The sequence below is a fragment of the Pleurodeles waltl genome, chromosome 4_1, assembly GCF_031143425.1.
Source record: "Pleurodeles waltl isolate 20211129_DDA chromosome 4_1, aPleWal1.hap1.20221129, whole genome shotgun sequence".
NCBI classification, from domain to species: Eukaryota; Metazoa; Chordata; class Amphibia; order Caudata; family Salamandridae; genus Pleurodeles; species Pleurodeles waltl.
Genome location: NC_090442.1, coordinates 587887407 through 587911664, shown reverse-complemented (window position 1 = coordinate 587911664; position 24258 = coordinate 587887407). Strand labels below are relative to the sequence as shown.

The window sequence follows — 24258 nt, the reverse complement described above, 5'->3', positions numbered from 1 at the left end:
TGACACTGAGTTTGTCTTTTATTGTGTATAAGTACTGTGTAACTATAGGTGGTATTTCAGGATCTTTGCATGTCTCCTAGTTCAGCCTAGGCTGCTCTGCTACAGCTACCGCTAGACAGCCTAAGCTGCTAGAACACTACTACATTTCACTAATAAGGGATAACTGGATCTGGTATAAGGTGTAAGTACCTAATGTACCCACTACAAGCCAGTCCAGTCTCCTACAACAGCTCACAACCCACAGCCCCACACACCTCAGTCACCATACTCCCAGACAGCACCACAACACTCACAGACACATCCACCACATTTCCTGTTGTTTTTCAATATATGACTTTGTGGGAAGTGTTGGTCACCCAAAACAAGGGTAGATGTTCACTGTATGGATAAGTGGGTGTTGATCCAATTGGGGTGTCATTGCATTGTGTTATGCTTGCTAGGGTAAGTATTTAATCTTCTGTTGGCCAATGTCAGCATGTATGGTGTAGATTTGTCCCTTGATATAGACTGTACTTTCGTCTCATGTGCGGGAGCTAGAGTTTTGTTTGTCCACACATGGAGGGTGTTACATTGTGGTAGCTTTCTTTGGATTTGACTGACCGTGTGTCCACTTTGATGTGTGTGCCTTACAGCTACATCATCTAGATGTCTGGACCATGCTGTTGCCGTTGTATGTGCTTTCTTGACTTGCGCTTACACATTTGGCAGCTAGGCATATCACTTGGCTCAAATATTGTTTGTCCCTGAGATACATGAAGGGTCAGTTCCTATGCAAATGCTGTTTTAGGGGCATGTGCAAAGTGAAATGTGTCCATGAATGCTCCTGATGTCGTCATCACTATTATGCAGGTATTGTTTGCATTGTGAGCTTTAGATATTTGTTTCCCAACTTATTGTGCATCCCATTGACCTTCCATTGTGTTGCAATGTGGGTGCTGTGTGGGTCCATCGATGAGCAGCACCTGCGGCAGGACGTGTGTGTGATGGGCTCCATGGCGGCTCAGGTCATGTAACACTGCCTGCAGGTGAGTTGCTTCCTTTATGCTTGCCGTTTCCACCTGCTGGGGTGTGGTGGTTGGACTGCCACGGTCATGCTGGTGGTAGGCAACATCATAATGTTTCCATCCGAAACACTGGCTCCGTCTGCATTTTTGGCCTGCCACACCGCCGCGGTGGTCTGCGCTGCCTGGTGGTGCTGGCAGGACTGCGGCAGTCTGTCCCGATGGGACTGCCAGTATCATAATACTGTGGTCTGACTGCCAAGCAGATGTCGGTCACACCGCCGCCATAGTGGTGCACAAACCGCCAAACTCGTAATGCGACCCTTTGAAGATATGTAACATTGATTTCAATGTGTAATATTAATTTTAAAGCAAACCAACATAAGTTCAGAGCAAGCCATATTCATTTAAACAGCAGTCATATTCATTTAAACATGGCTTGTGTTCATTTCAATATTTGCCTAATTCATTTCAAAGCATGTTACATTTATCTCACAGTTTCATTTTCATTTAAAAAAGGGTGACATTCATAATACAGAATGTCATATTACTTTTGATGTGGGCCACATTAATTTCACCAGGTGTCATATTCATTCCACAGTGGCTCCTATTCATCTTAACATGTGTCATATTCCTTGCTATGAATGTTATTCATTTCAGTCGATGTCATTTTCACCTTAACACCTGTCATAATAATTTTAACACGGGTCATATCCATTTCAACATAGGTCATATTAATCTCAATATATGCAGTATTTATTTTGCTTTGTATAATATCAATTTCAAAGCACAACATATTCATTTTGACAAGTTTCATTTTAATTTCAGCATTGGACATATTCAGTTTAAGACATGTTGAATTAATTTCGGTGGAGCTCATATTTGTTTCAATGCATGTCATATTCGTCTTAGCATGTGTCATATTTCTTCCAATGGATGCTTCATTCATATCAACACATCTTAATTTTAACATGAATCATATCCCTTCCAACATATATCATAATCATGTCAATGTATATCATATCACTTTCAATGCAAGCCATATTCATTGTGATAAATGTCATGAGCATTTTAACATTACTCATATTAATTTTAAAACATGTCAAACTCATTTCAATGAAGGTCATATTCATTTCAACTCATGTCATATTCATTTTAACATGTGTTATATTCTTTTCAATCAATGTTAAGTTTATTTCAATGGATGTCATATTCATATTAACACTTGTCATATTAATTTTAAGATGCAACTTATCAATTTTAACATATATCATATTAATTTGAATATGTGTCCTATTAATTTCAAGGCGTGCCATATTCATTTTAATAAATCTCAGGTGAATTTTTAGCTGTGGTCATACTCATTTGAAGGCATGTCAACTTCAATTCGATGGAATTGCATTAATTTCAACACAAGCCATATTCATTTTCAATTATCTATTCATTTCTGTGTGTCTCATATTCATTGCCATGTCGGTAATATTGATTTCAACACAATTCAAATTCATTGCAACATGTTTAATGTTCATTTCAATTTACATTGTATTAGTTTCAATGTGCATTGTTTTCTTTTCAAAATATAATATATTAATTTCAATACTTTATATTATTTTCAATCTGCCATATTAATTTCAAGGTATGTCATATTTCTCTTGGCATAAGTCAATCATTTCAAGAAATGCCCTATTCTTTTAGGTGAATATTGTATTTGTTTCAGTGATCTCTTTATTGTTTACAGTGAGGGCCATATTAATTTCAGTATGATTTATATATATTTCAATATATTTCTTATTCAATTTGGTGTGTGTGTTATTCATATTAATCACTAAGTAGCACATTCATTCTGCCAGGTTTCATATTTGTTTGGTTCAATTCAGATTCAATCTGAAAGGTATCATAATTATTTTGACACATGGTACATTCTTTCTGGTGTGTGTCATATCCATTTTGCAGCACACTATGCATTTCAGGAGGTGTCCAATATGGGGAGCTATAATTTTGACATGAACGGCTTCCCATACGGGTGTGACACATGAGCCAACCATTTAAAATCCTTGTTCTCTCATGCAGAATATGTCTACCCCGCCATACAAGTGTGTGTATGGCGTTAAGACATGAGTCCATGGTTTAACTGGAAACAACTACTAGTAGGCAAAAGAATTAGCCAAAATGAAAAACGGGTAAATTCCATCCATTTTTCTAGACACTTACGTATCAAACTATACACATAAACCATCTGTTTTTTTGTTTTGTTTTTTTTAAATGTTTTTTTAAGAAAGTTACAGCCACAGATATTTCCAGTAGCACTGGAAGTACAATATATTGTGTGCATTAGCATAATCTGATGCCTCCCAGCCCACCCAACGATTCATTCACAGTGGGCTTTACAACTACTGTAACTCGCTGCAAGTGGTATTCACTCAGTCCGGAAGGCATAATGCCCTAATATGCCTGATTTCTGCTCACGTCTTTAAGTCCAAAATGTTCTTCCCATGGTTCCCAAATCTGGTTTGCCACCTTGCCATAGTAGTTCTCATTGCGTTCGCGCAGTCTCTTATGAATTCCCATTTTGATACAGTGCATGTTAGTGTACAGAGGGTCAGGTTATGTCTTCGTATTGCTACGTCTTTAAGTTGTAACACCCCTAGTATAATAAATTGCAGTGTCACATGAAACTGCCCACAATTCTTGACATCTCTTCTTGCACTGCCATGAACCTCTTTATCTTTCTACAGGACCAAATGGTCCTCCCTCTGTTTTGAATTTGAGCCACTCCCCACTTGGAAAAAATCCAATTTGATAAAACGTCTGTTTTAGTATGTCCTGGGCACATTTTAAAGTGTGTCTCAACCTACAATTGGCAGAAAGCACTCAATTTCATTCTGGAGGCAAACCAGTGAAAGGATCAATTTGTGGCATTTTATTCAGTTCACGTGGTTCTCACTGGCAAGCAAAGCCTGGGTCAGAAAAAACGAGACTAACTAAGATCCACATGCTTCCTGTGAACAGGGCTGTTTGTAGGCAATTTTCGATTAATTTGTGGCTGCTTCCTTGCTCCCTGTCTTTTTTTTAAACCTGTCTGTGACCGGCAGAAGCAGATCCGCAAAATTTCAGGGGTTTGCACCCCGAACAGATATGAGAAAATAATTCACCCAGTGCTAGTATACCGCTTACGTCTGTCAACATTGTGACTGTTGGGACTGGACAGCTCTTGAGGGCTCCATGTTTATTAAACGAAGACATATACATAAAAAGTTAAACATTACCTTTTGAGCTTGGGTTAATTCTTTTCCCAAGTTGATCGCATAACAAATCTGCAGAGGTAATATAAAAAAAAATTATCAATAGGGACAATCCACACAGAACAAAATGTCTATACTGGTGTTGAATGTGGGACAAACGTTTAACTATTACACATTTTTGTCTGATATATGGAGTGAAACTTTGATTCCATGGAGAGTGGAACTTTGACATGTTGATGCAACAATACCAAACATTTATTATTTTTACACAATAATGCTATAGATAAATGAAGCACGTACTGAAACTGTGTGAACATTTTTCGAGCATCACTGTCAACTTAGTTGTTGCCACTTTCGATTATGTGATAAAGTAACCCACATTCGAAATAACTGGATGTATGGAACTTTGACTGCATGAATTGAGATGATGAATGTGTGAGCATTTTTACTTGTTTTAGGAGTGTTCTTTGGTGATCATAAATTTCACATCATAATTCACAGATGAGAAAATGCATTTATGAAGGTAGAAACATCACCAGTATACGATCATTTCATCGCATACATTTATGGTTAGGGAAGGACAAGGGCCTTTCCAAGTAGGGTGACCAGGCGTCCCGGATTTGCCAGGACAGTCCCAGTTTTTCACCAGCTGTCCCGGCAAATTTTGTGATATTTAGCCCATGTACCGGGTATTAGAGAGGGTCGCCTGAAAACGGTAGGAGGTGAATTTTTTGTATTCTAAAGGAGAGATAGATAGCAGATGTTATCAGAAAACTATTTAATTAACAGGCATTACATTGGCTTTAAAAACTGCATTTTATGTTCTTGGTGCCTCTTCAGTAATTCTATGCTGTTGAGCATTGTCATTCTGTGCACTCGGCTGAAGTAAAATTGTAGAGCTATTCTATTCTATTTTTATGAATTGTCCCGGTTTTTGGCTGTAATATTCTGGACACCCTATGTCGAAGTGGGTGATCGCGGGTAGGTTCTCAGGTATTGGCATGCCTCTAACAGGCATATTTCCCACTCCGGAAATGCATGTAGATGTAAAGCTGTGAAAGAGAGTATTAAGTGTCACTTAAGGATGGAAAACCGAAGGGTGTAAACTAGATATTATTAGGTACAGGAGTAAAAGACTGAAGGAAATAGTTTGTTGTGAGGTACATTTCTCAGTGGATACCTGCTCCTTCTAATTCGTCTTCCTCAGCTCGGATCTGAAACCATTTGATAAGAAGCTGCAGAGTATGGGGTAAATAGGGGCAAATGTCCTATTCTGCTGTGCAAAAATGACCAAATGAGTGATGTACATGTTGATGTCAAGCATAGTAAATCTGGAATAGGATGCTCTCCAGCAGTTTACATTTTAAGTGCATACATACGCATTACAAGTTAATGTTGACAAATTGGAAAATTAATCTATAACATAAATCAGATACCTTTTCTCCATCTGTGTTGCTTTCCAATATATAAGCACTGAAAGAGTTCTCCTCTTCGAATGAGTCAGGAATACGAACCACAAATCCAATTAACCTTTTGTTATCTTGATGGGCAGTAAACTGAGTAATATTTTCAAGTTCAAACTGAAAACATGAAAAATGCATTTAAAATTATCTTTAAAAATCATCAGATTCACATTTGTGTGGATATTAACTGCAATAAAATAAACGAGATTACTCACGCATGCTCTTGTAACTTGAGTCTGAGGGTCTATCAGCCTGTAATAATAATGTTTTCAACAATTAGGTAGTTTGAATTTTTGGTAAATAATTTACCTGTCTGTAGTTCGGAAACTGCATTAGCAGCACAGAGCACTAAAATCTTTTGAAGGTAAGCTGAGAGTTTAAAATGGAATGAGTTTGAACAAGCTCAAAGGTTGAATTACCTGTACTTTGATTCAATTACATTATAAGGATTATCCCATAAATGTTTCCATCATGACCAAAACATCATCAGTACAGTGCATACTAGCTCATAGATCAAATTACAATATTAGGTACTAGCCTACAACTTCACTATATCATTGAGGAGAGCCGTGATGTTGTGGAATCCCCATCTTTAATAATTACCGTTTTAATGCTTCATCTGGTAGAGACTATATCTAACTACAGATTCCTTACCTTTGAATTCTCCGCAGGTGTCAGACTGCATCTGGAAGATTTTCATGAGCGTTACCCCTGCACGCCGGTAGGTGGTGTCGACTGGCATCACGTGCATGCCAAAAATGATGATGCAGATCTTATATAGGTGACACCCAGATGCACCAACTTTCCACACCAGAAGCGCAAATCCATGAAGAACACTGACTACCGGTGTGTCAAAACTAAGGCCCTGAAACGGGAGTCCCCGCCCCTAGAAATCAGTTCTCACAGCAGAGAGGATGGGAGGATCTGTAAGGAATCTGCAAGATATAGGCCTTCATTACGACTTTGGCGGTCTTTTTACAAGACCTACAAAGCTGCAGGCCCCGAAAGACAGTTTTAAGACTGGCGCATTACGATTGCTGTCAGATTTCCACCCAAAATCGGGCGGAAATCCAAAAGCAGTTGTGCTGGCGGTCGGCGGGGAAGAGGCACTTCCACCACTGACACCACCATGCCAAAAGGACACTGCATGCCATATTACAACCCGTAATACGGTGTGGCTGTTTCCTGATGGCAGGGCACTGCCGGCAGTGGAAGATGAGGTACATGATCGTACGACAAAGGAGGGGTGCGTGTGGGTGGGTGTGTGTGTTGTGAATGGGGGGGTGGGTGTATGTTGGTGAATGCGGATGGATGGAGTGAGTGCGGTGTAGAAAGGGGGAAGTGAATTGGTCTATGCGGTGCGGAGGGGGGCGTGAATGGATGCATGCAGGTGAGGGGGGGCGTGATTGTGGGTATGCCCTGTAGGGGGGAGGGAATGCATGCGTGTCAGCGTTGTTTGTGTTGTATGTCAGTGTGAATGGGTGTGTTTGTCGCGTTTGCGTGGGTGTTTGTGTGTAAAAGTGTGTGAGTGCATGCGTGCAGGTATGTGGAAGTGTGTGCAAGTGTATCCTGGTGACAAGAATGCCTATTCCTGTCACCAGGATGCAAGACCGTTAGCTCCACCTCCAGCCCGGTAGACCGCGGAAAAGCAGCGGGAAAGGTGTAGTATTGGTGGTTTGGCTTCAGCCAAACCGCTGAGCTTGTAATTTGGCACTCTTCACTGCCGTCCCATCAGCGGAGAGACCGCAACAGCGGGGTCGTAATGAGGGCCATAATCTCTACCAGATAAGTGGTTACCGAAGGTAATTAACTTGTCCATCAGATAGAGATTTCTAGCTGCAGATTCCTTACCTTTGAATAGATGCCCATCCCCGGAAGTGGGTCTGTGAACCAAGTTCAAACTAGAAAGTCCTGCAGGACCGAAAGGGCAAAGTGCCAGTCCCTACAGATCAGACTACAGTAAATGTGTGCAAAGATGCCCTTGTTGTTGCCTAACAGATATTCAGGACCGGAACTCCGCGAGCTAATGCAGTGGTCGCAGCTTCAGCCCAGGTACAATGAGTACGGAAACCCTTGGTGGGTTGCTTTTTGGCCAGTGTGTAGCGGATCTTAAGGAAGAGTACTACACATCTAGAGATGTTCCGCTTCTGCACTGCCCAAATGTTCTTTGCATCCACATACCCTAAAAGAGTTGATCATCCACTCAGAACTCTTTTGTATGATCAAGGTAGAACACCAATGCTCTTTTTTGGTTCAGGTGGTGGAGACTCTCCTCTTCCTTAGAAGGATGTGGGGAAGGGTAAAAAGTAGGCAAGGTGACAGATTGGCCTACATGAAAGGGTCTGACCACTTTTGGCAGAAAATATGTCCTAGTTCGAAGCACCACTTTGTCATGATAGATCGAAAGGTAAGGCGGTTTAGATGACAATGGCACAATTTCCACAAGGAAGGCTGTTTTCAATGTGGGAAACCTGAGAGGACAACTGTGGAGAGTCTCGAAAGGAGCGCACAACAAAAAAGTCAGCATTAAATTCAGATCCCATTGGGGCTTAATGAATTGGATGGAGGAAAAAGATATGTAAGACCTGTGAGGAACCTATGGACAATAGAAACTTAAACAAAGAAAGTTGATCAGGCAACCACAAAATAGCGGACAAATATCCCCTAAGAGTCGGGCAAAGGACAGAATGAACAACAGGACTTCAAAGAGAGGGGCAGAAAGGGCCTCAACAGACTTGTATGTGCACCATGCCACAAATTTCTTCCAATGACTGACATATACCATTTTGGTGCAGGGATGCCTAACTGCCAATATTACGTTACAGATTTTGGATGGAAAGTCAAAGGCCGTCAACTGCCGCTGCTCGATCTCCATGTAAGAAGGCGGAGAGTGGACAGCTTTGGGTGCAGAACCTACTCCCAGCTGCTGCAACAGATCATCCCGTAGGGGCAGTATGATGGGAGGATCAATGGACCTGCTCAGCAGCTCAGGACACCGACTCTCCATGCCCAGTCCTGAGCCACCAGGATTACCTGGGCCCAGTCTTTCTTGATCTTCTTGAGAACTCTGGGCAGAAGATGGGCGTACAGGAGGCCTGAACTCCACTCGAGACAAAAAGCGTCTCAGAGCGATTGCCACTTGGAAACCTCAACGTACAAAACTGTTGACATTGCACATTCTTTGTGGAGGCAAACAGATCTAACTAAGGCTCTCCCCACTGCTGAAAGAGACCTTGCTCCACCTCTGATGGAGACACCATTTGTGATTCGCCATGCATTTTTGGCTAAGGTCATCCACTGTGGTGTTCAGAGTGCCTGGCAGAAATGGAACCACCAGGGATATGTCCTGATGTTCCAGTCACATCCAGAGGCCCAGAGCCTCTTGAAAAAAGGTCCACAACCCCAGCCCCCTTTTTTGCAGAATGACATGGCTGTCATGGATGTCATGTTTTCCTTGAACACCTGCAGCATCTTTCCCTTGATAGAGGGAAGAAAGGCTTTCAATGCCAGCTGGATAGCACGGAGCTTCAGCATGTTGATCTGAAGTTCCATTTCCACTGGAGACCAGATGTCTCTGATCTCTACCTCTCCTAGATGGCCGTCCCATCCCAGAAGCATCTGTCACTACAGAGAGATTCCCCTGATACTGCACCCACTGAAACTTCAGGTCCCACTGCTGAGCCTGTATATGCCATCTGGCATATGTAACCAGCAGGATGCAGGAGGCCATGTGCCACGCAACCTCAGAATCATTCTCACCGAAATCCAGGATCAAGGCTGAAACACTGGTATCATAGCCTGAATTATCTGGACTCACCGCTCCGGAGGATAAACCCGAAACTTCACTACGTCCAGAAAAACTCCAATGAAAGGGAGTATCTGAGAGGGAGTCAGGTGTGACTTCTGTATGTTTATAGTGAACCCCAGCGAATGCAGGTGGTCCGCTGTAGTCAGGAGGTGGGAGATAACAGCCTCTGGCGAACTCGCCTGCAACAGCCAGTCGCCGAGACAGGGGAAGGCTGAAACCTCTGATCTGCGTAGATGTGCTGCAACTGAAATCCCTGATCTCTGCAGATGAGCTGCGACCACCACCATCACCTTGGTAAACACCCTAGGGGTGCTGGTAAGGGCAAAGGGGAAGTACAGTGATATTAAAGTGCTTGTGGCCTACCGTGAACCGCAAGCAACATCTATGTGCACGCAGGATGGGGATATGAAAATAAGCATCCTGCAAGTCCAATGGTACTTTACAATCTACTGGGTCCAGGACCTACAAGACCTGAGCGAATGTGAGCATCTTGAACTTCTCCTTCCCGAGGAAGAGACTGGGGGATCTCTGGACCCAGACTAATGCCTGGGGGACATTCTAAGGTAAGGAATATGCAATTAGATATTGTCTCTACCAGATAAGGCATTACCGAAAGTGAGTACCTTGCCCTTTCAAGACCCTTCCCTCAAAGCATTTGGATGCATGGCCCGGCACTTGAGGCACAATTTCGGGTTTGGGTCGCGCTTCAGACACCAAAGACACACCAGGTGCGAATCTGTCACAGACATCACCCAATGACATGATCCGCAGGGCTTGAATCACGTCTAGAAGACATCCTCGACATACCAGGTGAGTAATCTCTCACAAAGACTCAACAAAAAGTCAAAAAAGACCAGTCTAAAATTGCCTGAGGGGTAGCTTTCTTCAGATCAACACTCGCTGGCGCGGAAAGGAAAGAACTGATGTTGGCATGCCTGATTGGTGCCTATATAGGACCGGCAGCATCATATCCGGTGCGGCCAACGACGGACTTGAAGCTGATCAACATCACCAAGGGCAATGCTCACAAAAATCTTCCGGATCCATTCTGACACCTGGGTAGAATTCAAAGGTAATGGATCTGCAGCTAGAATTCTCTGTCAGATATTTTAGACAATTATACTCTACATATAATAATGTGTTTGTATACAAATAGGAATTAGCACCCTTAGAAATGTGATCAAAACAGCCCATAATTAACACAATTTTTTCCCGAATCACCGTTTGAACAATGAAACACTAAGAATGCTTAAATAAGAACTGCAGTAGATTCTAAACAGTGGGGGTTAAAATACTCCCTTCTCTTTACTCACCAGGTTTATAAATATCTATATTCAGATATTAAGTTACTCGGTGAAGTTATCCTGGTACTACTAGACCATATAGATCTGCCCATCATAGTAATAGGACATTCCTTCCAAATACTGGAGTGGAATTGGGTAACACATTAGCCCTTAAAGAAGTGAGAAGCTCTGGCACATGCTCAGCCTCCCCGTTAAGCAACACAAAAAGGAAACGAGATTCCTCTTACTCCGTTTTTTTTTTACATTAAATGCATGCCAATGATCCACCAAAGGGACTATCAAACAGTTCATATTTACACACTATGGGCCTGAATGACAAAGATAAACTTACAATTTAGTCACAGACCAATTTTACGAGTAGTATCCTTAAGACTGCTGAGTCTTCGTCATGAGTGCTGCCCGTGATCTCGGAGGAGGCCCGAGCCACACTGATACAGGCTACTGCCAATAGCAGAGACACAGCAGAGATCCCCATTTGCTACAGACTGGATACAACTGATTCACTAGGCAGAGAGATTGCGTCGTCAGTGGCACTCAGACACCACATCTGGCTGAGATCTCCTGGCTTTTCAGGGGACGACCAGGCCTCCCTTATGGACATGCCCTTCAATGGCACCCACCTCTTCTGCGATAAGGAAGATTCCACACTAGAGTGCTTCAAGGACAGACAGCCTACTGCCCGGTTGCTGGGTTTCTCCATGGCCCCTCCATCAAACCCATTCCACCTTTTGCCCGTTCCGTGGCAACAGAAGGGGCTACCAGCCTTGTGCATTCCTGCCCAGCCGCCAAAGCCCACAGGCTCCACAGTCCTTTTGTGGTTCATGCAGCTCCCACAAACCTTGTGTAACACACAGGCAGAGGTCTACCCGGTTTGCAACCCTCCCGGCAGCTGCAGGTTCCAACATCACCTGCCCCACTGGCAGTCCATAACGTCACACAAGTGGGTATTTCAAAATGTACAGCAGGGTTACTCCATCCCTTTTCTTAAAAACCCTACTACCCATGCTACATCCCCAAACCTGCTAAAAGAGGACCACTTCTGTTTACACAAGAAGAAAGTGTCAAGAGACCATTAGGAGACCGATTGGAAAATCCAAAGATTTTTGAATAGACGCCTCATCCTCTGAATAGAGCCATGCTTCATCATCGGTGCCTATGATGATGCATGCCACTATTTAGTGGGTACCACCTGACTGTAGCGACAAATGCATCACTCCTAGGTTGGGGCAGCCACCTGGGAGAGGTTGAAATCAGAGGGACTCTGGTCGAGTCTCGGCTCCACATCAACCTGTTGGAGCTGAGAGCGATTTGCCTGGCATTGAAAGTCTTTAATCCCCTGTCAAGGGAAGGCTAGTTCAGGTGTTCACGGACACCACCACTGTAATGTGGTATTGCAACAAACGGGGTGGGGTGGGAGGGTTGTGGACCCTGCGTCTCTGGACATGGCTGGAATGTTAGGATATATTCCTGGTGGTTTGACATCTGGCGGGTTCTCTGAATGCCAGAATGGACAAACTCAGCCTAGCGGATCACAAATGGTATCTCCATCCAAAGGTTGTGTAAGGTCTCTTCAGTGATAGAGGAGAGTCTTGGTTAGATTTATTTGCGACTGACAGGAATCTGCAATGTCTGTACTTCTGCACGCTGGCTCTTCCAAGACAACTCTTGCTGTGAGACGCTTTTTATCTTGAAAGGAGCTCAGCTCTCCTTTACTTCTACCCGTCGATACCACTCCTTCCCAGAGTTCTCAAGAAGATCAGGATCGACCAGGCCCAAGTTATTCATCTGGCTCTGGACTGGGCATGGAGAGTATGGTATCCTAAACTCCTGAGCATAAACATCAGTCTTTTGAGCAGACTGCCCCTTTGGGAGGATCTACTGTCACAGGGCAACAGGGCAGGGTCCTGCACCCGAACGTGCACACAATCTGCCATCATGCATGGAGATTGAGTGGAAGCAGTTGACAGTTTTGGACCTACCTGCATAAGTTTGTGATGTTGTTCTGGGAGCCAGGCATCCCTCAACCTGATAGCATGTGCCTGCCATTGGGACAAATCCGTGGCTTGGTGTGCTACCAAAAATGTTGATCTTGATCCTCTTTCTGTACCTTTTTCTGAGGTACAGGTATTTGTCCTTTTGTTAGCCTGGCAAGGATTTGCTTTGGGAACTGTTAAGGGATATCTTTTGGCTGTATAAGAGTTGCTCTAGTTGCCAGATCAGCCCTCCCTGTTCAAGTCACCTGTTGCAACTAATTTTCTTAAAGGACTAAAACACATGTTCCCCCCAAAACCGTTCATCATGGCCAAATGGGACTTGAACCTAGTCTTGTCTGTCCTGATTTTTTCGCCCTGTGAGCCAATGCACAATTGCCTTTTATGCCTTCTGAACATTAAAACTGCTTTTTTTAGTGGCCATTACATTGTCCCGGCGGGTTAGTGAACTGCAGGCACTTTGTGCCTCCCTTACACAACTTTTTTTCACAGACCAATTGGTTCTGAGAGTAGTGACACATTTTTATATAGGCCAGACCTTCACACTGCCTGTTAATCTTTGCTCTGCCTCACCCTTCCAAAGAGGAGGGGAGATTCCACCTCCTGGACCCCAAAAAAAGCATTAGTGTTCTACATCTATCCTACCAAGGAGTTCCAGGTGGACATTCAATTCTTCATTGGGTTCGTAGGAGCAATTAAAGGAAAGGCTGTCCAGAAACAGACCATCACAAGATCCATTGTGCTCTGCATTAAAATCAAGAAGCAACCCCCTGAGAGCTTACATGCTCATTCCACCAGAGCCAACGCTGCAGCCACTGTATTACCTTGCTCTCAGGGTTGAACTCGTTCATAGGCCAATACGGCAGTGCCCAAAGGGCTGGTCTGACATATAAGTGAATGGGCTATTTTTTTATTTTATTAACAACTGTGGGACAGTTATATGGCCAGGTGGGCCGTTGTTTTTTTGCTGTTGATTTAACTGATATTACCACTTTTTAGTTATCTTCTTTGCTAATGGGGACACTTTTATTGTGGTGCCTGGGGCGAGTTCCTCTCCTAGTCCGACCCTCCTCGCTTAGCCCCTGTTCTGGACATCTGTCAGGCTGCAACATGGACATCTCAGCACCTGTTTACCAAGCACTACTGTCTGGACTGTCAAGTCCATTCAGGACAGGAGGTTTCTCTGTTTGGTCTTCCAGGACTTTCTAGTCTCAATCTGTTTGCAGGCCCACCTTCGGGGAGGTATTGCTTCTGGTAACTATTATAAGATATGCAATCTGCGGCTAGAAGTCTCTGTCAGATGAACATTTTACTTACCTTGGGTAATGCCTTATCTGGTAGAGACTGTCTAGCCACAGATTCCTTATTGACCTTCCCATCCTCTGCAAACGGATTTCTCTACACAGGGTAACCCTTGTAGGTCCTTAGTGTATGCACACTGGCCCTTCTGCATTCTGTTGCGGCTATGTGCTTTTGGTGTGAAAATGTCACAAAAAGAAACTGATGTCAGCACGTTGGGGAGGCGCCTATATAGGCATCACGCACATCACTTCGGGCATGCACAGTGCCAATGTAGAGTCAAACAACGACACCTATAGGATAGCAGAGGTACTATTCGAAAGTTTCCTGACCCATTTTGATGCCTGGGGAATATTCTAAAGAAAAGAATCTGCGTTTACATAGAGTCTCTACCAGACTAGGCAATACCGAATGTAAGTAACTTGTTCACCCATGCTATCCTATAGTAATAATCTGAGGGTTGTTCAGGAAGAAATTACCATGTTTTACCACATGGACACAGCAGGAAGTAGAGTGTGCCTAGAGAGGGTAATGTTATCAGAGGGAACTGCGATTAGAGAGTAACCTACTAAACAGGGGTTAAAAACTCAATTTTAGCACCACTCATGACTATGTTCTTAAGATTCATCCACAGCAGTTTGAGTTAACTCTACTGCTGAATGGCACATGCTTTAAGACTATCGAGCACCATGGCATTATCAGGTGATAGTATAAATCAAACGTTTGTGTGATCGAAGCCTGTTCCAGTATATACATTTTAAAACAATGTGATGAGACTGATCACCCCTCAGGCCCACCACATATTAGCAATCTGTGAGAAGTACAGTTTTCCAATTGACCAGTAATGATCTTCAGTCCAGAAAGGAATTATGTCATTTCAGTGCCACATCTTGAACACTAAACCAGTTGCATTCTCCCGCCAGCACAATACTTTGATCATCTGTATCAAAACAGACGGCAGATTACGCAAGACGGAGACAACAGTATTTCTCTCATTTAAGGCAAAGAGAAGATCAAAAGTAAATAATGGCCATTTGTGTCACATGGTGGTGAATGATAAAATAACAATAACCTATGGCTGTATGGGCCACCCCCTCCAGATTAATAGTTGAATAGGGGGCATTACCCAGATTCCAATACAGACTTTAGAAGAAATATAAGGAAATTTCTGTGATGTGCTTGTTACAGCAGATTTCTCATTTATAAACATACCCATCCAGCAAACTGGCTCAACATATTTCAAACCTCAGTTTTATAATCACGGACTGACTCCAGCAGTGGAGTGGAGCGGAGAGCCAGGAAGTGCCTCGTAGGCTCAACTGGCATTTGGGCTTACTTTGGTGCTTACTACACCAGGGTTATTACGTTTCTTGGTATCATAATTTGGGTGTAGGGGGCAGCCTGTGTATACTCAGGCATCCTCCACAGAGGGAACTATTCATTTATGGTACCTGCGTACAGTACCTCTGGCGCCCTCTTTAAAATCAGGTATTCCATAGGCAATGAAAGATAGCAGGACAATTTTAAACCGCTGCTCCACCTTTCCATGCTGCACTATCTCTATCGCAAGCATGTGTTTATGCCTGTATATGGGAAAGTGTTTACAAAAAACACAAATAACAGTGCTGTCTAAGCCCATGCATTGCAATAGCATAATAAGGTAACACAGCATTGGATATCAGTGTTCAACCCTCACCTTTGTTGTATGTCTTATTTTCTCCACCAATGCAGTAAAATGTTTTATACAGTTGGGGTCGCTCAGCCTCACACGTCACCCTGATTTTCCAGGCTAACATGAGGAGCCTCCGAAGAGAGCTTTGCTCTACCTCTAACTGTTGCAGGACATATCTTGTTACTTGAAAAGTAACTAGAAGTGGTGGTCTTGCAAACAAAAACTGTACAGGCCAGGGTGGTGTCAAAAGGTCCTGGTGACAAAGTCCTCTCTTAATGGTAGCAGAACATTCACAAACAAACTTAACATGAGAAGATTTGGCAGTTACAGCAAAGGCAGGTCAACCTGCTGCTATTCAGGATGATCGACCTGTTCTTTGTGGGTTTCCTCCCAGTCACTATACACATGGAAGTTCAGTTCTAACAGACAGCACTACTGTTGGGCACTATGTAAACAGACAGGCTGGATGGGATCAAAACTGCTGTGCATACAAGATAGGGAAATGTAATTATGGGTCTTGAGACATGTTGCATTGATGTTTACAAAACGGTCTTGTTCTTACCACAAACGTTTGTGGAGAACCTATACTTCCTTAGATACACCAAAGGCATAACTCAACACATGGAAAAAAACCAAAGAAAAAACAGAGAACAAAAACACATAGACATGGTGGAAAGTTATTGCACAAAGCACGTATTATGTCAAAGGTGAAAGAGAAAATCTAGGTGCATGTCAATAGAGGTTGCACCAACGTGGAAAAGTGTGACGTAAGTGCTCGTGCAACGTGTCATGTTGAAGATAAGGTGACTGAAGTAAAAAAACGCAAAACCAACGATACAATAATAAAGGAATTTGCAATGCTCAAACCGCCTGCCGGCTATCTTTCAAGTCAATTTCAACCCAAATCACAGAGGGTAACTAAAATCCTTCCTTAGAAGTCTGAAGGAGGAAGCTAAACTTTTATCCAGAAGCATAAAGAGAATTGACGTTTTCCCTGGACGAATATCATTTTGATACCAACAGACATTAAGGCTTGCAGGCTTCAGATCTGCTTTTCCTTACTTTTCTCATCTGTAAAGGTATGCCTTTAAAACTACCTACTTTTGAAGGTGAAACAAGTTTTCCGAGTAGCACACTATACTGGACTTCTCCACATTCCAAGATTTCATGTGTTTAGTCGCCTACAGAGGGAATTACATACTGCAAGATGAACTGTTAAATTACAGCTATTTTGGTCTTCGCACGTTCTTGTTTGTTTTGTAAAGTTTCCATTTGTGTGATATTTTATTAATAATTGGTGAATTAATTCCCACTGCAGCTCTTCATTCTCCATTCACAATTACATTTTATTTAGTTACAAGTTTACTGACAGGGTCTATTTATTTTTGAACTTTATATTTACAGACTTCTTAAGACTTCTTTCTGATTCCGAGTACTTCCCGTAGACCAGTGTGGCAAGTGTACTAAGTGAAACCTTCTTTAATGTGGTGATGGATTTTCACTTAAAGTAAAGGATTGAACAGGCATACTGTTTTCCTTTTCCACATCGACATCTGCATAGGCAGCATTACCTCTGACCAAAAAAAGTCTTGTATGTAATTCATTCCGGGTGGTGAAGTCGTTTGTAGGCTGATCTATATCCATCGTGGGGTGTAAGATATCCAAACAGACGATCATGTGTTAGATTGTGTTATGTATCAGATGATGCTGCAAATGGGCAATAAAGAATAATCTGAAGTTATCAGAGCACATTTTACGACAACAGTGGCATCGTCTGACACTTCAGGACAGATGCACACCTGGGCCACGTTTCAACAGAAGTGATTGGTGGGAATCAGAGACATGATATACATTGAGTTTTGGCTATGCTGTTGTCGTTTAATTTTTGGTTTAGTAGTGCTCTCTCTTTTTCTCATATTTTTGACTTATTACAGTGTAGTCTTCATAGACAGAGGACCTATTGGAAGATGGAAGTTTCAATTTAAAGAACATATTATTATTCATCTTTGTTCATGTTTTTCTATAACGATACAGATTACTCATCACTCTTCAGCCTGCTCTCATTTTCACAAATTTATATTTGGATGTGTTTATTAGATTTTGGAGATGATATTTCATATGCTAAATTTGTTCTTTGACTCTGTAGCATGGGTAATTGTGAAAAAGATGATATTGTGGCTGCTAGTGACTACGTTAGGCACTAAAATCCACACACCTCTGCTGTCGATCCGCTGCCACCTCGGCATGATTATCAAAAGTACCCTGAGATAGCAACAGGCATATGTACCTAATTTTTGAGCCCTCAAAGCATTTTTGTCATACAGAAGGGGCTGCAGGCAACCGCTATTTTGCTAGCACCATAGATAGATGTTTTCCAAATTAGTTTTTGTCTTCTTTTTCTCTTCTTGCATGAAGCCCAACATGCTTAATCTAATTAACATAATAGTTAGAATGTCACATTCTGAATTTGGCTGCGCACAATAACTGATTGTGAATAATATATTTGTGCTAACTCAATGCATTCAATCTCAACTGTGCATTTGATATTGTTGTTATTCTGTATTGTGATTCTTGAGTGTCTTATGGTTCATATTTTGTCAAAGCTGAGATTCTTTAGAAGATGTGGTCATCCTGTGTTATTCATGTATCTTTATAATTTGGATTTGAGCTTAGTTTACGTGATCTTAGCATTGTTAATCTAAAAGGCAATACACGTTTGAACTTTACTAAACTGGTGTCGTGATTCATGGCCAAATAGGTCATGGCGCATATAAATTACTGATTTTGATTAATGATGGGATTGTTTGGTTTATTTTGTTTTGTTCAGAGCCAAACACTCACACCTATCTAAGTCCAAAGGTTCATTTGACCTCATGAGGGTAGATGGTTGTCTACCCTTACGAGTCCCCTTATAAATGAAATAACAAAACAAATATAAGGTAGGACGTGCCAACAGAATTTGGTAGCAGATGATGGTTATGTCTCAATAAGAAGAAGTTTGGCTATGTCCCAGTAGGAGGAGACTGATTATATGTCATTTGGGAAAAATATGGAGATTTGATTTTACCAACGCTTGCTTAAAAATTTGAGATTTGGTTTCACCAATGCATGTTTGGATGGAATTTGATTTTGCCAATGCTTGTTTGAAGATGTTCTCAGCGTTCCTAGTGTGATTTGTGATTGAATGAGGGTTTTGCGCCTGCACTGCTTAAGCAAATCGCAGGTGAAATGTGATGTTTTGTAAGAATTAGGGAGTTGGCTTACTCCAATGTTGTTTGTTAAAGAATGTGCGTACTCCAAATGGTGCATGTAGGGAAGTCGTTGAACTTCATTTGTGTGTGGCTCTTTGTGCTCACAAATTGCCTACTTGCTTGTTGATGTACGGACCTTGTGTTGCTCTAAGACTCCGGAGTATTGATACAAGTATATGAGATATTTGGGTTTTTGTTTTAACTTGTCTGTTTTAGTAGGTCGATCAGGCATGACTGACAAAATTCCTAGAGTTTGTGTTAAAGGGGAGTGTTCGTTTTGACCAATATTGGTGATTCTTGAGTGCACAATAAGGATCCAATATTGGTCAAGGGTAGAATTTACTGGTCAAATTTTACTTGCGAGTCAGAGAAAGCTGAAGTTGAGTTAGTAGTTGTCAGAGCTAAATGCCGCAATCGAAAATTCCGTGAGGCTTCCGAAGAGTTTGTGTCCTTTACTTGTAGCAGGCAGACAAGTTGGTGTTGATTTTTTTATTAGTGCTCCCAATACTTTGCATTAGTTTTGTACTGTAATTGAGGAAAAAGGTACAGGAGTATGTCTTTGGGTAAAACATTCGTGCAAAATTACAGAGAAGGGAGTTTAGCGTTTCCTGTCCATGGAACATTTATTATGAGTATTTTACAAAATTTGAGAAAAGTGCTGTATGACTAAAAATCTCCTCCGAAACTAGCACAATTTGAGGCTCCAGCTATTTGGGAATTAGTGGCCAGACAACAAGAGAAATTAAAATTTGAGAGACAAATGAGAAAAGCGGAGAAGACATTAGCAGAAGCTACTTGGGACAATGAGCTTAAATTTGGGAGAACTGAGAATTTACAGGAAATTACAATGTTTCCTGAAATTACACAAAAGAAAGAAAGCAGTGTCAAACAAAAGACTAAAAAGAAAAATAAAGACTCTTCTTAAAAAGATGAGTCTGAGTCAGGTGAGGCTTGAAAATCATTGACTTATGATGATGATTCAGATGATGAGGAACTTATAATGCAGTTACTGAGAAGTCGTCCTCCACCATATGCAGCACAAGAGATAAGTCCAAGTACTAGTACTGATCCAAGTGCTCCGGTTTCAGTTGTAGTAAGAGAGTCAATTACAAGTTTCAACTAACATTCCTGTTATTACTGTTACTCAGGCACCTATGATTCAGACTGTCCTACCTGTAGTCTATCCTACTGTTCCTGTTGAGAGTTCCGCACCAAGCATAACAGGTCCAATAGTACAGATATCACAGGCTTACCAGAAACCAGTGATGTTCCAGATGGAGTCCTCACCTAGTTTAGTGTCACCAGTACAGGTTCAGAATATTCAAGGGTACACACCTGTTATAAGTTTGCAGATGAATTCTTCAATTTTGACAACTCAGAATTCAGGAGTAATATACTCAAGAAATAAGACTAGTGTCGGACAGGTCAGAAGCATTAACAGTACCTGTCATGATTGGGCCTGTTGTACCATTGTTTACCCAGGGAAATAATGAGAATAATGTACAGAATGTTTTTGAGTCAAATGCAGAAACTGAGAGATTAAATATTCACACAGGAGTTATGTCTCCAATGAACCAGACTCTTGACAGGACAGATCCACTAATTGACTTGAGTTGTTCCAGAACTTCACAGATTCCAGAGACTCCATTTATTACTTCACAGGTTATATCAAATGTAAATAATAACGTACCCAATGTAAATAAAAATAATGTTTCGTTACAAGGTTTGACAGCTCAGCAGATAACAGATTGGCTAGAAAAGATAAGTAGAAAAAAGATGAGGTCAAATACTGAGAGGGAAAATTCATTGAACCTGGCAATGCTTAAATTAAAAATAAATGAAATAATTGAGGGAGCAATTGATGTAAATAGAATAGATTCGTATAATGAGGGTGCTTTACGCTTCAAATTTAAAATTGTTACAGACAAAGCAGGACTGGTACACCAGAAATTAGCAGACCTTGCAGAGAAATATGACATAGATCTTGAGAGACAGAGCAACTGAGAAGAAGTTACAGATTAGAATTTGATTCAAAAGATTTTGAGAACATGAGAATACCAGGAATGAAGATTCATATTAAAGAATGAATTCAGAATATCCAGTTATGGGGACCATTAGATAAATAGGAAGGCAGATGACTGAAGAAAACAGATCAGAAGAAAAAGGAGTCTGTGAATTTGAATGCTAATGCACAGCAGACTGATAATACAGTAAAAGTATTTCCAATGAGAGAAATTCCAGGAGGGAATTTTGTACATGTCCCTTGGAGCAGAAGTGATATTTTGTCATTTACAAATGACTACCTGAGATTGAGAGAGAAACCAGTGGAATGGTACCAGCAAACAGATAGGTTTGTGAAGCTTGCAAAATGCCTCTGGGAAGACTTGAATACCCTGTTAGTAATAGTGGTCCCAGCTGACTTATGAGTTGAATGCAAGAGGAGTGTACACTGGCCAACAAGAGAGCCTCCATGATCCAGTTACAGGTGCACCATCACCTGATGTAATGAAGTACTATAACAAAGTGATCACATTTTTAGAAACAAGAATTTCACCCAAAAGTAATGATTGGCAGTGAATTGATAGGACAGTACAGGAAGCATAAGAGTCAATACATGCATACTATGAGAGATTGCTGCAAGCGTTTAAACATTACAGTGGTTCAGAAACAATTGAGCCGAAAGACATGATTCATTTTGTGTTTAGATCTGTTGAAGGGTTGAGACCTGAAATTGGACAGATGATTAAGAGTCATTTGATTTGTTGGCAAGGAAAACCAGTTGATAAAGTGTTATTGTTTGCTAAATATTATATCGACGAGATAGAAATGAAGCAGAAGAAATTGAAGGAAAAGGCAATGTTGGTACAAGAAGGCATGGTTACACAGATGAATGAAAACAATCAGTTTCCAAATTCAAGAGGTCCGAGAAACAGGGCTCCTAATTTGAATGTCCAAAATAATCAGATGCAGATTCCTCAAAAAATGCGAAGTTCTCAACCAACGCAGCAAATACAAATGCTATGTTTTCAGGGGCCACAGTCACAGTTAATTCAGCCTCGGGTACAAATGGTACCAAAGCAACAAATGCAAATACCTCAAGCTCCAGTGGTGCAGCACCAGATAATGCTTTCTCAGCAGAACATAGGTTCAAAATTAAATCACAGTAATCCTATAGTTCAACAGTTCACACTTCACAGTGAGGATGAATCGAATGATGAATTGATGAGTGATGGAATGATGGGTGAGAGTGAAAGTTCGAATGAAGAAGAATGCATGTTAGCAGCTTCATTAGAAGTGGATCAAAAGAGTCCTTATGCTGTACAGTGAGAACAACAGAAGTTCCTAATGTGCCACATTCTTGGGAAAAAAAACCAGATTGTAGGAGTTGGAAATCAGTTCCTGACAAACCTGATTACTGAACCAGTCCCTGTTAAAATTGGAAATTTTGAAGGACTACATAAATTTGTAGTTTGCGATTCGAGTCCAGTTTCCTTGTTAGGAAGAGATCTATTGTGCAAAACAAAATGTTCAATTACTTGTTCAACTGATGGAATTGCCATTCAGATGAGTAATGATGATGATGATTCATCTATGCAAAGTGAATGTGATTCAGTGAATGAAGAGTTTCCACTGATTAGTTTCTATCCTGCTTTCACAGTAAAAGACCTGCCGACTGATTTACAGGATACAGCACATTTAAAATTTTGGTATTTAACTGGAAAACATATTGGTCTGATCAAAGGAGTTGAACCGGTTAACGTCGCAGTCAAACCTATTGTCGTTTTTCCACAGATACCACAATATCACATGGCACCAGATGTAATTGAAGGAGTAATGTCTGTAATTGAAGATTTTGTGAAGCAGTGAGTTCTAAAAAGTGCTGAGCAGTCCATGTGATTCGCCTATTATGGGTTTGCGAAAACCATGTGGCAAATTTGGAAATGTCCAAGATTTGAGGAAAATTAATAATGTAGTGGTAAAATGTTGTCCAGTGCTACCGAATCCAGCAGTGATTTTGTTTCAGATTCCATGTGATGCAGAGCCTACACTAACCTTTGGGACTGCCTATGCACATAGGAACAATCTAACATGCTTGCTTTCACCAGTAGAAAAGTCCTTTTTAGATCAAACTGATGACAGGAGAAAAGCTTTGAGGGAGAAGATAGAGAAAGGGTTAGTGAAGAGGACATTTAGAAATGACTACGCATTTAGTGAAACTAAAACTCAAGGGAAGTTAGCTTTAGATGTGCAACAAGTAGGGAAGCTTCACATTTATAGACCTTAATCCAGAACTGATACTAACTTTGTTGGAACAAGTGAATGCAGACATGTATTTCTTTTTAAGAATACATGGGATTTTATGCTAAATGGCCAGGACCATGTTATTTCACATCTGTGGAAAGAATGCTTATTATCATCCCCCAAGGGGATGGTATGGGACTTGCTATTTGGGAGTTATATTCCCAAACATTTTCCAAATTGACAACATAGATGACACACATAATTCGAGTGAATTACAGAGACCAAGATCAGAAAGAGAAACCTATTCTGAAATAATTGGGGATATATTTGAAGCAATAATTCTTTCTGTAGGAGTTGTTCTGAATGCTCTGAAAATTAGGAAGTTGTTTACTGTTGTGGATATCATGCTAACTGTTTTTTTCTGGAGATGTAGTTTTAATGGATACTAAAATGGCTGCAGTCCGTTCAATGGTTCTTCAGAATCGTCTTGTGTTAGATATCACTTTAGCAAAAGAAGGCAGAGTCTGTTGGATGCTGAAATCAAAGCATTGTTCTACATCCATTCCTAACAATAGTAAAGGAATTAGAATTGTTATTAAGAACCTGACAGATTTAAATTCCAACTTAAAAGATCTGAAAGAACCAGAGTTATGGGAAAATGTTGCCAAAAGTGTGACAAATGTGGGAAATTGGCTGGGTAACCTTGGTAAAGGGATTGTGGGAAAACGTCTGAGACCATTATTGTCACGACTCACGTGCTGCTTACGCCTGGAATCCGCAGATCGAGTGGCGTGAGTCTTGAATGTTCGGCTTTGGCCCAGAAAGGGGCGACTCTTTCTGGTAGCCACGGTGCTGTAGGCAATGGAAACGCCAAGAACAGACCGTGCCCTTCAGAAATAGCGCCAGGGGGAAAAAAACCCTGAAAAGGGGAAAAACCTCCAAACTGACAGATTCCTGAAACAGGAACAAAAGAACAGGAATCAAC

The 24258-nt window shown here is 41.4% G+C and overlaps 1 protein-coding gene across 2 annotated transcripts in view; it reads right to left on the bottom strand.

Moving 5' to 3' along the window:
- The window catches only part of APPL2 (adaptor protein, phosphotyrosine interacting with PH domain and leucine zipper 2), a 512959-nt gene that overhangs the window by 23776 nt on the left and 464925 nt on the right, over positions 1-24258 (bottom strand). For both annotated transcript variants that reach the window (XM_069228970.1, XM_069228971.1), the window contains exons 18-20: positions 5922-5958; positions 5680-5823; positions 4268-4315 (exon numbers count right to left, since the gene is read on the bottom strand). In XM_069228970.1, the coding sequence (XP_069085071.1) occupies positions 4268-4315; positions 5680-5823; positions 5922-5958 (229 nt within the window). The remainder of the gene's footprint in view (positions 1-4267; positions 4316-5679; positions 5824-5921; positions 5959-24258) is intronic.